This window comes from Panicum virgatum, chromosome 6N (genome assembly GCF_016808335.1).
Source record: "Panicum virgatum strain AP13 chromosome 6N, P.virgatum_v5, whole genome shotgun sequence".
NCBI classification, from domain to species: Eukaryota; Viridiplantae; Streptophyta; class Magnoliopsida; order Poales; family Poaceae; genus Panicum; species Panicum virgatum.
In genome coordinates this window covers 45,491,475-45,505,647 of record NC_053150.1, presented here as the reverse complement: position 1 = coordinate 45,505,647, position 14,173 = coordinate 45,491,475, and the positions used below count along the sequence as shown (strand labels likewise).

Below are 14,173 nucleotides of genomic sequence, written 5' to 3'. Positions count from 1 at the left end.
AACTTTCAGCATCCAGCTAAATGCGCTGAATTATAGAAGTTTTTTTTTGCAACATGAGTTTTACCCAACATGAGTTTTACCCTGTCTGCATCTTCTTTTATCTTCTCTTTTATTTTTTCAGTAGTTTTAATTATGTAGGAGTACCAATGTTTTAAATCTCCGGTTATAGCTTAGCGGCTGCGAAGCAACACAGCTAGGATAGTTCAAGTTTAGCGCTATCACTTCGCTGCCACTAATAGCGGTGCTTAGCCGGAGATAGCCGCTAAAATAAGCCTTCATTTAGCGCGAGCGAACAAACTTGGCAGGCCAAATTGAAGCGTGGCTGCGCGAGCTCCTCTCGTCCGACGCGCACGGCCCACCAGGATTTCAGACTAGGTTTCATGTTTCAGCCCATGTATAATAGACAGGCAAATCCTAATTCTCCACTCCTCTCACAACTCTGTCTCGGCCCATGATGACTTGGTGATGAGATGAATTAGTGAAGTAACGATGTCATTTCTGATTTTCAACCTTTATTTGCAAATCCGCTAAACTGCTTAGCTGTAACTATAGCCGGCGATAGCTGCTCTTAGCTGTTGCTGAGCTCAACAGCTAAGAGGCTTAGCAGGAGATTTTAAACACTGAGGAGTACTCGTAACTTCAGATCTGAAGCGTGATTGTCTGAACACATCACTCACCGTACGAGTACGTCAGCTTCGCTTCCTTCCAGAAGCTTCCTGGAAGTTGCGTAGCCGGAGACCGGGTCAGCTCTTTGTACCGCCGCGAAATGGTGGGAGTTAATTTCCACAGATTTTGGAAATTATTACAATCACGAGTTCACGACAAGTAACACGATTAGAGAGCTCCCCCTTCAAATTGAGAACACGCCGATTTCAAAAAGTTTCTTTAGAAGAAACGGTACAAGTTCGTGCATGCCCTGTACTCTGGACTCTTCCTTTTTTATCCTTCTTTTTTCCCCAAACCAAAACCTCCGTTACGAGTTACTGCAGTTATTATAGCAAGCAATACTGACCTGCCAACTGCCCATTAACCGTAAGGTAATCATGCTCCAAACCCCCACGATCCAGAACCTTCCAAGTCCGGAAGAAACAAAGATACAACGCCCACTGACTCGTGGGCCCGGGGACTCCGTCCCCGGCCGGGTCCGGAAGACCTCGGGCCCAACGGCAAGTCAGTCAACTCGCTCCCCCGCGCGCCCAGTCCCCCTTCCCGTCCCTGGTAGAACATTCCAGAGCCCCTCCTCTCCCCTCTCCCTAAAATCCCTCGCTCCCTCACGCTCCCCACAAACCCTCCTCGCCTCCTCCCTCGCGCCGCCGCCGCCTCTTCTCTCCTCGCGTTCGGGAAGGGCCTCGCCATGGCCTCGGAGACGGAGACGTTCGCCTTCCAGGCGGAGATCAACCAGCTGCTCTCCCTCATCATCAACACTTTCTACTCCAACAAGGAGATCTTCCTCAGGGAGCTCATCTCCAACTCCTCCGATGTAAGTTTTTACCCCCAACCCGCTCGTGCTCTTCTGTTTGCGGTTCTAGATCTGTGCGATAAACCCTCGCGTCGTCGTTTGATAGATCCGTGGGTGGGTTACGCATCGGTTAGGTAGGAGTAGGGTTTTGCGCTAGGTCGCCGTTGATTATTAAGCTCAAACCCGCGGCGTTCAACCTGAGCATCTGAAGTACTCCTAAATATGGTCGCAAATTTTGTTGGATCTCGGTTGATTGGTCTTGAATTCTTGATTACTTTATATGGTCCCTGCTAGATTAGAATGATTAGTTTATGTAGGGAATGTGCTCGTAGAAGGCTTTGTAGTACATGCTTCAACGGCTGCATGGTTAAATTTATAGTGTGTTGATGCAGTTAATCGTGTTTATTTCATTGCTAATTTAGAGTGTGCATATACATTAATACATACAAATGGATGTGTGATTGGGCTTGATAGTTTTTACTGGATTCGAAGAATTAGTTCGTGCTGGGAGGGTAGAAGGCTTTGTAGTATATGCTTTAACAGTATGGTTAAATTGGTTGTTAATTCAGTTAATTGTGTTTAGTGCAGTGATAACCTGAATAATTGGTTGCCCTACTATAGAATAACTCCTGATATTAGATAAAGCTGTGCGAGTTTTATTTGGTTACTTTTCAGCTCTTTGTATTCTACTGTGATGCATGGACCCAACCCTTGAACAAATTTTGTGTGGGTTTTGACAGGCCTTGGACAAGATCAGATTCGAGAGCTTGACGGACAAGAGCAAGTTGGATGCCCAGCCAGAGCTGTTCATCCACATTGTTCCTGACAAGGCCTCCAACACTCTGACAATCATTGACAGTGGTATTGGTATGACCAAGTCAGATCTCGTGAACAACCTTGGTACCATTGCACGGTCAGGCACAAAGGAGTTCATGGAGGCTTTGGCTGCTGGTGCTGATGTTTCTATGATTGGCCAGTTTGGTGTTGGTTTCTACTCTGCCTACCTTGTTGCTGAGAGAGTCGTCGTGACCACTAAGCACAATGATGATGAGCAGTATGTGTGGGAGTCTCAGGCTGGTGGCTCCTTCACTGTCACACGTGATACCTCTGGGGAGCCCCTTGGCAGGGGTACCAAGATGACTCTCTACCTCAAGGATGATCAGGTATACAGATAATTTCCAGAATTATTGTGGTTAGTGTGTATAACTGTGATGATATCATTGCCAGTCATTTGCTGTTTAACCTATTGGACTATTTAGATAGTACTGATCTGCTATGATTTGGCTATTATCTTTGTTGAAACCACATGGCTCTATTATGTTAATAATAGGTTCAAGTTTTGTGCTGTTTTGTAACTTGTGGTGATGTTCTGTTGGTTTATGGCTAAATTGTTATTATATATGAATCATTGTGTTACTGATTGGAAATGTGTCATTTGCTGTTTAACCTATAGGACTATTTAGATAGTTCTGATCTGATATGATTTGGCTAATCTTTGTTGAAACCACATGGCTCTATTATGTTAATAATAGGTTTAAGTTTTGTGCTGTTTATGGCTAAATTAATAGAATATACGAATCATTGTGCTGTTTAGCTGATTGGAAATGTGGATGGTTGGGGAATGATTAGGAACTTGATAATTTTGGTGGGCTTGATTCACTCTAGCATCATTTAGAACAAGGTTTACAGCTTTTGATATATTGCTGTTAAATGATGCCTTTCTTTATGACTCTTTTTAATCATTGTCATGCATTCTGGAATGACTGAAGTAGTTAATTGTTCATGCAGTCCTGGTACTGAGATAAACTTTACAGTTTGTGCTGTTGTACTGAACATTTAAGAGTTTGTTAATGTATGTTTAGATTAGAATTAGAATACCTGAAAGTAATTCCATCATCTTGCTCATGATTTGCTCTTATTTTCTGCAGTTGGAGTACCTTGAGGAGCGTCGCCTCAAGGATCTGATCAAGAAGCATTCTGAGTTCATCAGCTACCCAATCTCTCTCTGGACAGAGAAGACCACTGAGAAGGAGATTTCTGATGATGAGGATGAGGAGGGCAAGGTTGAGGATGTTGATGAGGAGAAGGAAGGGAAGGAGAAGAAAAAGAAGAAGATCAAGGAGGTTTCTCACGAGTGGCAATTGGTCAACAAGCAGAAGCCTATTTGGATGAGGAAGCCTGAGGAGATTACCAAGGAAGAGTACGCTGCTTTCTACAAGAGCTTGACCAATGACTGGGAGGAGCATCTTGCTGTGAAGCACTTCTCTGTTGAGGGTCAGCTTGAGTTCAAGGCTGTCCTCTTTGTTCCCAAGAGGGCTCCGTTCGACCTCTTTGACACTAGGAAGAAGCTGAACAACATCAAGCTCTATGTCCGCCGTGTCTTCATCATGGACAACTGCGAGGAGCTAATCCCAGAGTGGCTGAGCTTTGTCAAGGGCATTGTTGACTCTGAGGACCTTCCCCTCAACATCTCCCGTGAGACCCTCCAGCAGAACAAGATTCTCAAGGTCATCCGCAAGAACCTGGTCAAGAAGTGCGTTGAACTCTTCTTTGAGATTGCTGAGAACAAGGAGGATTACAACAAGTTTTATGAGGCCTTCTCCAAAAACCTCAAGCTTGGCATCCACGAGGACTCTCAGAACAGGAACAAGATTGCTGAGCTCCTGAGGTACCACTCCACCAAGAGTGGTGATGAGCTGACCAGCCTCAAGGACTATGTGACCAGGATGAAGGAGGGCCAGAGTGACATCTACTACATCACTGGTGAGAGCAAGAAGGCTGTGGAGAACTCCCCCTTCCTTGAGAAGCTGAAGAAGAAGGGCTATGAAGTCCTGTACATGGTGGATGCCATTGATGAGTATGCCATTGGTCAGCTGAAGGAGTTTGAAGGCAAGAAGCTTGTCTCTGCCACCAAGGAGGGCCTGAAGCTCGATGAGAGTGAGGATGAGAAGAAGAGGAAGGAGGAGCTCAAGGAGAAGTTTGAGGGCCTCTGCAAGGTGATCAAGGAGGTGCTGGGTGACAAGGTTGAGAAGGTTGTTGTCTCTGACCGTGTAGTGGACTCCCCGTGCTGTCTCGTCACTGGTGAGTATGGCTGGACTGCCAACATGGAGAGGATCATGAAGGCCCAGGCGCTGAGGGACTCCAGCATGTCCGGATACATGTCCTCCAAGAAGACCATGGAGATCAACCCTGAGAATGCCATCATGGAGGAGCTCCGCAAGCGTGCTGAGGCTGACAAGAATGACAAGTCTGTCAAGGACCTTGTCATGCTGCTGTTCGAGACTGCGCTCCTCACCTCCGGCTTCAGCCTCGAGGATCCCAACACCTTCGGAAGCCGCATCCACCGCATGCTCAAGCTGGGCCTGAGCATCGACGAGGACGAGACTCCGGAGGCTGACACAGACATGCCCCCGCTGGAGGACGATGCTGGCGAGAGCAAGATGGAGGAGGTCGACTAAGTGCTGCGCGGTGGTTTTTTACGTTCGACTTGTTAGCTTAGCTATTCGGGTTGACAGTCTATGAACCTCGAGTTGTCGGTTTATTTTGTGTGGTGTTGGTGACGTGGATTATCGAACTACTTATGTTAATTGTCGGTGGTATAATAGTATTATTATCCTGCTGTCTTCCAATTTCTTATGTTTGTCGTTTTGATTCCTGCTCGTTTTTTTTTCTCCAGCCGATTTCCCATCGGCCACCATTGCCTGCATTAGCTTGTTTTGCGGAATGTATCTGTGACTTCGCAGGCCTGCAGCTAGTCAGTAGCATCTCATCGCGTAAAAAAAAAGGAAAATAAGCAAGGTAGCACACAGCAAACTCCATGGACAGGGTGCTGCACAATGTTAAGCTGGAGGAAAGTCATGTACAGGGTGCTGCACAATGTTAAGCTGGAGGAAAGTCTTCTTTTCTGAAGTACATTTGTGCTGGAGGAAACTCTTCTTTTCTGAAGTACATTTTCACCTCACGGGGCAAACTTGACCATATCAAGCTACAGACGCAGCAAAACTTAACTATGTTAATACAATTTATACGCATACATACATGATGCTTTAGCAGAACTATTTTCTGATAACGTAATTTTATTTATCAAAATGTGCTTGATGGCCAAAAAACTGAAGGCAACCCTTCGAGTATTTGTCGATCTCCCTCTATATTTTGACCAAGGAAAGTTATGAACACTTGTCAAATTATATGTATGTTCACGTCTGGTCCATTTTATAAAATAAGTAAGCACCCTTCGAGTATTTGTCGATCTTTTCAACGCACCATTTTAAGAAACACACAACCTGCTGAGTATTTGCTCCTCTAGAGCAGCATCCTGAGGAAGTTATGTATTTACACCAAGAACGCACCTCCTGATAAGAAAGAATAAATCAAAACAAGTTGTCCATCACCTAAAATTTGGCGAGGTTACCACAAGATTTAACTGTAATGCATATCTTGAGAGATCACTTGGAGAAGATCACCTGAGTAAGTGCTGATGATTAAAGTCCGTCATATTCCATCAAGCATAACAACCTGGGCTTTTGAGATATCTCGATTCACATGCAGTAGTGACCTTACACTAAAGTGAAGCATACATCGTCGAGGACAACTAAAAGTTAGTTCTATAATTATATTTCTGCCTTTCACTAAGTTTATGTCCACAAAAATGGATTATTAGGGTTATACTCGTACGCCTTACATTTGCTGGTAAAGAATGTAATCCAATCTATCTATCTATGAACCTATTGCCTTGAGCTGGATGATGCGGGCAACTTCCTAATATTATGCCTCTGCAGAAAACCCCTTGCCTCTAGAGAATCAGTCCATTTGCCAGCAGCAGCATAAATGTCAGATATCAGAACATGGAAACCAGGCTGCTTTGTATTGAGACTGAGGATCCAACTCTGTACTCTTTCAGCCACTTCAAATCTCTTAGTTTTCCTTCCCTATTCCAAGATTTAATGTGGAAGTTTCTAGCCCTTGGGGGAAAAGAAAAGGTGCCATCAAGGCGTCAATCCTAATGATTGTTTAAATTTATTTATACATTAATAGAAAGAGTATACCATATCCACATCATCTGACAGGCCTTCCTGAACCTGAAACCCAGAACCTTCATATTTCCAATCTGCAGACACACCGTTTAGGCTGCTGCTTTGAGATGCCAGAAGGCTATGAACAGATTCTATCCTTTCATCTGGTAATAATTGATTCTTCAACCCTCTCACTAAATTCTCTACCAGATCCTTGGCATCCTGAAATGATTAAACTGATTAAAAAACGTATTTCGTTAGTAATTTGAAACGATGATGATAGTTGTAGTGTTTACTAACAGTATTGTTTGGACAAGCATCATTCATGGCATTTGGGGAGTGCATTTTTTCCACCAGCTGTTTTTGATGTTTTGGTGCCCCTTCAATGCATTTCTTTTTTCTTTCATTTCCCCTCTTTCCATCATTTTCCCTCTGCCTCTTTCTAGTAATAATGTCTGCACACGTTTTCTTCTGCTGCTCCACTTGTTTCTGTCTGTGCTCTTTCTCTTGTTTTAATCTTTCACGCTCTAATTCCACAGCTGCTTTGCGCTTTTCACGCTCAGTTTGTTTCTTCTCTTCTCGACGCTTTGCAGCTTCAGCCACCTCAAGTGCCCTCACTCTAACATCTCTTTTGACTGCAAGTGAGAAGTTTTATTTAGTGGATTGTCTGATGTGCCCACTCAGGAAAATGAAAATGTAGTACTTCGTACAACATTGAGCATATGAATTATTAATATTGCAAGACTACACTTGAACAATTGTATTAAAATCAATTTCGAATTAAAAATAGCTGCAAACATATTAGACTTACTGCATGATGTCAGAGATCGTTGCTTTTGTTTTACAAGTGGTATAAATGATGTCACATTAGATATTATATTCCTAGGCCTGCATCCTTTTTCAATATTTGTTTTGCTTCTGTTCCTTTCACTCAACAACATTTCTGTCTTGCTTAGTCTGTCAAGGAGCGGATGAGTCACTTTCCCCGCTTTCCTAATTGAAGAAGTACGGTTCTCCTTCAGGTTCTTTATGTCCTGGTTAACTCTGATATTCACATGCCGATCAGGCTTCCTTGTGTAAGATTTTCCAGCTGTTAAGTCTAGGCTACTTGTTCCTTTACTTTCATTTATGTCGGTAGCATACCCAAGCGGCTTTTTGGCAGCCAAACATTGCCTTGAATAATTTCTACCGACAGGAATTGATAATTTCACTTGATTCTCCTTTTCCCCTAGAATGGTCCTATCTTCATCAATTCTAAAGCAGCCTATTTCTGGTATAGAGCCCAAATAATTTGAACTTGATCCAGTTCTTCTAGATAGCTTTTCCAGGTTAAACTTCTCAACTGAAAGGCTCAAAGGAATATCACAATCCTCTTGGACACCATAAGTAAGGTCATCGGACATCATAAATGCACCATCAAAATCCAAACTATATTTGCCGTTAACTCCGGATTTCTTGCTATCATAACATCGATCCAGCATGTTAGTGTCTAACAAACAGGCAAGGGGTCGGTTCATAAGTTTCTCAAATTTAGATGGCAGTGACTGATACACAGCGTCCAGTGGTTTCATATTATACTTTGCAGAAAGGCTGGAACTCAAGTTGATCAACTTTGTAGACTCACAAAATGACTGAAATGCCCTAACATTAATGGCCGGGCTGTACATTTCAGACTGCTGTGGAGGAATTGTTGTTACTTTAGTATTCACTATTCAAACGGGTGCTACTAAACAACAAAGATTGCAAGATTGGAGAACTGCAACTGATAGCATCTGATAAGGTAGACATACTTCTTTCGGGTGAATAATTTGCAGCTGCTTGAACTTCATGTGCCAATGGACTTGTCCGGTTACTTGCATTGCTCCTTACCTCAATATTGGGCGAAATGCATCCACATAATTCCATCCTACATAAGGAGAGTGAAGGTAGTGCCTTTCCCGAGAGATTTCCTACAGTTTTTATCTGGTCATGGATGTCATCTTGATTGTCCAGGGATGATACTGATGTGCTCATTGTGCTAGAAGAACCATACAGATCATCTGATCGTTCATTCATCTCTACATTTTCACAAGATGGATTCCTATTTATCAGGATTCCACTTGCACTTAATTTGTCCATGTGACTAGCACTCCTTTGAAAATGTGGCTCGAGTGAAGAAAACTTATCACCAGATCCTAAACTACATGAGTATTCACAAGAAAGTTTTGGAGAGATGTATTTTCTATCGGTCACTGTTTGGAGGCTCTCATTTGTTGTAATATTACTTTCCGTGGAGTATACACCTGCTCTTTTAGATGAAGCACCACTTGAGCCAGATGGCATCATAGATTTATCCTTGTTTTAAAATTTTGCATGAGTGTGATCAGACTGTTTAGGTTGGCACTTAATTGAATCCAATACTGGCTCCCTTTGGACACTCTCAACCGATGTGAACTGATCAGAAGACGCCATCTGAGCTTCCACAGCTGTACCAGCCATAACACATTCCAAAGATATTTTAGCCAACGAAGATTGCATCTGAGCTGATTCACTCTCTGCAGATACAAAGGCATCTTTAGTACTACCAGTACTGGCATCACTGTGACCAATCCCTGCAGATACAAAGGCATTTGTAGCACTACCGTTACTGTAACCATTGTGACTAATTATTGTTCCTGAAGAACAAAGGCTGATCTGACAAGCATCACCATCATCTGTATACTTTGGCATAAGCTTGTCAAGATCAGTTTGAACACAATGCAATTTAGCCTTCTCTAGCAGTGGACTTGCCAGGAAATGTGGCCCTTCAAGTGAATTACTTAGTGTTGGTTCTTTTTCAAGCAATAGACTAGCCATGGAGTTAGTTCCTTGAACATCTGACATTTCTGACATGAGTGAAGAAAACTTCTTTCTAGATCCTGAACTGCATAAGGGCTGGGCAGAAGGTTGAGGAGACTTGTTTTGGTTATCACTGACTATTGCGCAAGAATCAGCATTTAGTTCCATGGCATTACCGAAAAAGCATACCTTCTGTTCTGTGTCTGCATGATTAAGAGTTACATTAAGAAGGCAAGAAGCATGCTGTTACCTAAGGACAAGAATTTTGACCCAGAGGAAGCGTAAACATTACCATGATGTTGTAGACCAGTTAAGCTTTTGCCTGCTGACATTCTACTGTTCCTTTCTGTGGTGTGCAATACTCTTGCACTCTTACATGAAGCAGCACTTGGAGCTTCTGGCCTTGCAGATATATCTATGTCATTCCAGGTACAAACATCCTGTGCCTCAGAAGTATTATCAGCCAATTGATAAGGCTGCAGAGTAGATTCATTGATTGGAATAGGTAGCACATGACATCTTGAGCTTTGCTGTTCAAGAGTTCTTGAGCTTTCATTGTTGCATATATCAAAAAGACTGCTCCTTTTTCTTAATTTTCCAGTATGATCAGTTGTGTTCAAGGGATCCTTTGAACTGACCAAACAAAAAGGTCCTTCAAGAGGAATGGTTTCAGAAGTGTGTCCTGCTTCCTTATCAAACAGTAGACTGGGCATACAGTAAGTTCCTTGAAGAAAATCAGTTTCAGCACAATGCAGCATATCCTTTTCAACTGGTGGGATGACCATGCCATGTGATCCTTCAAGAGAATCAGCCCATGTTGATCCCTTTCCAGTCAACGGACTAGACATGGAACTTCCTGTATCATGTGCTACTTCAATATAAACATATTCAGCAGAGTGCAGTGTACCCTTTTCAACCTGAAGACTGGTTGTACACTGCGATACTTCAGTATGAACATTTTCAGCAGTGTCAAGTGCATCATTTTCAGGCGGTGAATGGGATAGACAAGCATATCCTTCCAGAAAATTGGGTTTATTTGAGTGCAATGAATCATTTTCAGGTAAAGGGCTGACCATAAAACTTGGCCCTTCAAAAGATTCTAATTCAGCAGCATCCGTTATCTCCTTATCAAGCAGTACACTGGGCATGGCATAATGTTCTTCACGATGATTAATATTCACACAGTGCAGTGTATCCTTTTCAAGCAGAGGACTGACCATCAGATGTGGTCTTTCAAGAGAATCAGTTAATATTGGTTCCTTGTCAAGCAATAGACTAGCCATGGAGTTACTTCCTTCCAGAAAATTATCTTCATCAGAGTGCAGCGTTTCCTTCTCAACCAGAAGACTAACCATAGAATGTGGTAATCCAAGAGAATCATTTTCAGCACTATCAATTGAATTTGAATCATTTTCAGCACTTGTTTCAATTGGGTCATTTTCCGGATTTGTTGCAACTACACTATCAATGCTTTCTAGATTATTAGGTTTAACTGAGTGAAATGAACCAGGCTTAAGCAGTTGGGTACCAATAGACCTTGGGTCTTCAGGAGGTTCAGTTTCGGCAGCGTGTGATTTTTCCTTTTGTGGTGACGTACTGGTGGCAGGATGAGGTGCTTCATCGAAACCAGCATCAACAGAATGCAATGCGTCATTCTGAAGCAGCGAATTTCCTGCAGAAGAAAACCTCAAAGATTGTGTTCTCTAGAACCATGGATGGACAGATTCACAAAACTGAGGAAGAATAATGATAAAGTACTCCAGACCGGAAACAAATAAAATCACAGTGCATAATTTCCCCCACTTCATCCATTTTATCATGTTCAGCTAAAACATCAACTGGTTGTTTAGATCAATTCAGCATAAGTAGGAAGTTTGGTCTAAATTTATTGCAGTATTTGGTCTTTGTTAACTCTATGATGTTTCAGCACAGGGAAACAGACAGCCTATTATTATGGGAAGGCATAAATTGGAAATATCTCGATATTCACTAATTATGTCACAGCCTCGCAGCAGGAACAGAAATTCAAACTTCTGCATCTCCATCTCCATATGAAAAATGGGGGGAATACTGATATCGTATTGTCATTTCAAGGTGCACAACTTCGAATGCTCATTCACAAAAATTTCACCAAACAAAAAAAAAATGAACTGTAGCTTGGTACACTATAAGCTATCATCGCATCAACTACAACCGAACTACTACATCACTCAAACGACATGATTTGCCCTCCAACACTCTTAAAATTATATCCACAAACAATATCTAGTACCAACTCATGGGACAGGGTTTGATCATCAAATGATTATCCGGACGAACCTAAAACGGAAACAGATGCTCCGCGAGATCACGGTCCCGAGACGGAATTGAAGCGCAGGAGCCCCAGCAAACCATAATGCAAGAAGCGGGGGAGAAATCGAGGTACCTACCATCGGTCGCGACGTCTGCGGGGGCCTGGAGGAGCCACGCCGGGGGGCAGTGGCCGGCGGCGAGGAGGGCGCAGGCGAGGGACTGGGAGTAGGACACCACCTGCTGGCGCATCTGCTCCTCCGCCCCGTCCCGGAGCTCCAAGGCCCCATCGCCGGCGTCGGGTGGGAGGAGCCACGGCGGAGGCAGGTGGCCGGCGCCGACGAGAGCGCGGGCGAGGGACTGGGAGTAGGCCTCCACCTGCTGACGCACCTACGCCTCTGCCGCGCTCGCGCCCCGGCACTCAAGGGCCGCGAACGCGGCGGGGTGCGGGAGGAGCCACGGCGGGGGCAGGTGGCCCGCAGCGAGGAGGGCGCGGGCGGCGGTCTGGGAGTAGGACGCCGCCTGCTACCGCATCTGCGCCTCCGCCGCGTCCCGGCGATCGAAGGCCTGCATGATCGGCGCCTCCATGGCTGCGGCGGTGGCCGTCAGCTTGGGTTAGGGTTCATCCGGAGGCGAGGCGCGGGGCGGCCGCCGGGCGGGGTGCGGACGCGGAGCGGCCGAGCGAGTGGGGATCGGAGTTCGAAAGTTTTTTTTTTTGAGCAGGGAGTTCGAAAGTTTGGAAGGGAAAGCGGTGGGCTAGCGGTTTCGTTTCGGGATGATGAACTGATTTTAGGCAGCCTCACATTTCGACATCGGCGTGCTTTCACGGGCGTCGATTCGAAATCAAATTCTGCACTAGAAAAGAAATTGTGAATATCAGTGGGGCAAGAGGATGAATGCCATTGCTGAAGTCTGAAGATAGACCTGAACTTTAGCAACGCTGGCAAACTTTTTGAAATTGCGATCTCGCGAGAGGTTGATCCCCCCCCCCCCCTCAAGTTCCATAAATTACGTCCTCAATTTCACAACCATAACCCCCCATGACGTGAAGTTGTAGAATTAAAATCAGCAATTGCAATGATGAACCATATTATTCAGGAACATGACACTGGGATCACAAAAGCATACGCACAACCTCCTTAAATCATTCAGGAGGCCAACTTCTAGGTATAGATTGACGAGAGCATGGCAACTACTGCGAGTGCAGCACCTAATACAGATCTAAACACAATAGAGACTATCAGAAGGCAACTGTATCGCCTAAGAGGTGGTGAACATGGTGACAGCCTTGGTTCCCTCAGAGACGGCGTGCTTGGCAAGCTCACCGGGGAGGATAAGGCGGACCGAGGTCTGGATCTCGCGGGAGGTGATGGTGGGCTTCTTGTTATACCGTGCAAGCTTGGCCGCCTCTGCCGCCAACTTCTCAAAAACATCATTGATGAACGAGTTCATGATGGACATAGCCTTGGAGGAGATGCCGATCTCGGGGTGGACCTGCTTGAGTACCTTGAAGATGTATAACTTGTATGCCTCCATGCTCTTCTTGACCTTCTTCTTGCCCTTCTCACCGTCCTTGTCAGCGGACTTGCCGGCCGGTAGCCTCTTCTCAGCCTTAGGCTTCTTCCCCGCCGGGGCCTTCTCCGCCTTCTCGGTCGCCGGCTCCTCCGCAACGGGCTTCTTCTCGGCCTTAGGCGCCATCAGGATCAGGTGGGTTGGCCTCTCGAACTATCTAGGCGGAGATGAGGAAATGGAAAAAAAGGGCCTGGGGATTTGGGTCTCCTTGGTGAAGAGGAAGGCAGATGGGGTGCGGCTTTATAGAGGTTGAGAGGTGGGCTGCGAGCCCGTGATTGGTGAGATGTGTGAGTCACGGATTAGTGACGTGGAGGGGTTAGGTGGTTTCGGTTACGCTCCGCTATTCCAGAGGACCAACAAGATGGAGATTGACGCGGATCGCTGACATGGCGCGGGAGGTAGGGGAGGAGGATTTTTCGGGTGCCGCGGATCAGTGACGTGGAGTTACAAGGTCCTGCGTGCGTCGGTGGGCTGGAAGGATTTGGCATAGCGGGAGTTTAACTCTGAATATTTCTCGTTTGGGCCCTGTGTGAGAACTGTTAGGGGGGCCATCAGTCACTTGGAGAACAATGCTAAATTTGGCAAGACCCGCTACTAGATGTCAAATGAAATCATGATATGATGTATACATTAAGGTTAATTTCAACTCATAATCACTGTTGATAAAAAGGATAGATCTGGGTACACAACAATTATTTTTATGCCAACTAATTAACTATGGTGATATGTAATCTCCTTTTAAATTGATTGCATGGAATGTTATACACTCTGGTTCATTTTATCTAGTTTTTTAATCAATTTAATGACTCAACATGATCAAGACTTGCATACCTAGCCGTGATACATTACAAATAGATAAGGAATGGAGCAGAGCACTATGGATTTGTCTTGTTTCCATAATATTCGCAAACCGAAATAGATGATGTATAGTTTTAGTGAGTATGTACATAGCTTTAGGTACTAGAAAGGAAACAATATTTCACATGGGATGCATGAGGTGCTAGAAATCAATCCTCGTTTAAAC

The 14,173-nt window shown here is 44.5% G+C and overlaps 3 protein-coding genes across 3 annotated transcripts; 1 reads left to right on the top strand and 2 right to left on the bottom strand.

The window, feature by feature from the left end:
• The first annotated feature begins 1,127 nt into the window (after positions 1 to 1,127).
• Positions 1,128 to 5,091, top strand: LOC120679019 (heat shock protein 81-1-like). Its single transcript, XM_039960508.1, has 3 exons — positions 1,128 to 1,480; positions 2,200 to 2,622; positions 3,388 to 5,091. The coding sequence occupies exons 1-3, from the start codon at positions 1,355 to 1,357 to the stop codon at positions 4,915 to 4,917; spliced, it is 2,079 nt and encodes a 692-aa protein (XP_039816442.1). The 5' UTR covers positions 1,128 to 1,354; the 3' UTR covers positions 4,918 to 5,091.
• A 339-nt stretch (positions 5,092 to 5,430) lies between these two features.
• On the bottom strand, positions 5,431 to 12,315 carry LOC120679018. Its single transcript, XM_039960507.1, has 6 exons — positions 11,718 to 12,315; positions 9,581 to 10,960; positions 9,093 to 9,491; positions 7,283 to 7,969; positions 6,772 to 7,106; positions 5,431 to 6,693 (listed from the first exon to the last, which is right to left on the bottom strand). The coding sequence occupies exons 1-6, from the start codon at positions 11,827 to 11,829 to the stop codon at positions 6,487 to 6,489; spliced, it is 3,120 nt and encodes a 1,039-aa protein (XP_039816441.1). The 5' UTR covers positions 11,830 to 12,315; the 3' UTR covers positions 5,431 to 6,486.
• Positions 12,316 to 12,636: 321 nt separating this feature from the next.
• Positions 12,637 to 13,346, bottom strand: LOC120679042 (histone H2B.3-like). The gene has a single exon (XM_039960528.1). The coding sequence runs from the start codon at positions 13,273 to 13,275 to the stop codon at positions 12,838 to 12,840; it is 438 nt and encodes a 145-aa protein (XP_039816462.1). The 5' UTR covers positions 13,276 to 13,346; the 3' UTR covers positions 12,637 to 12,837.
• Positions 13,347 to 14,173: the final 827 nt, after the last annotated feature.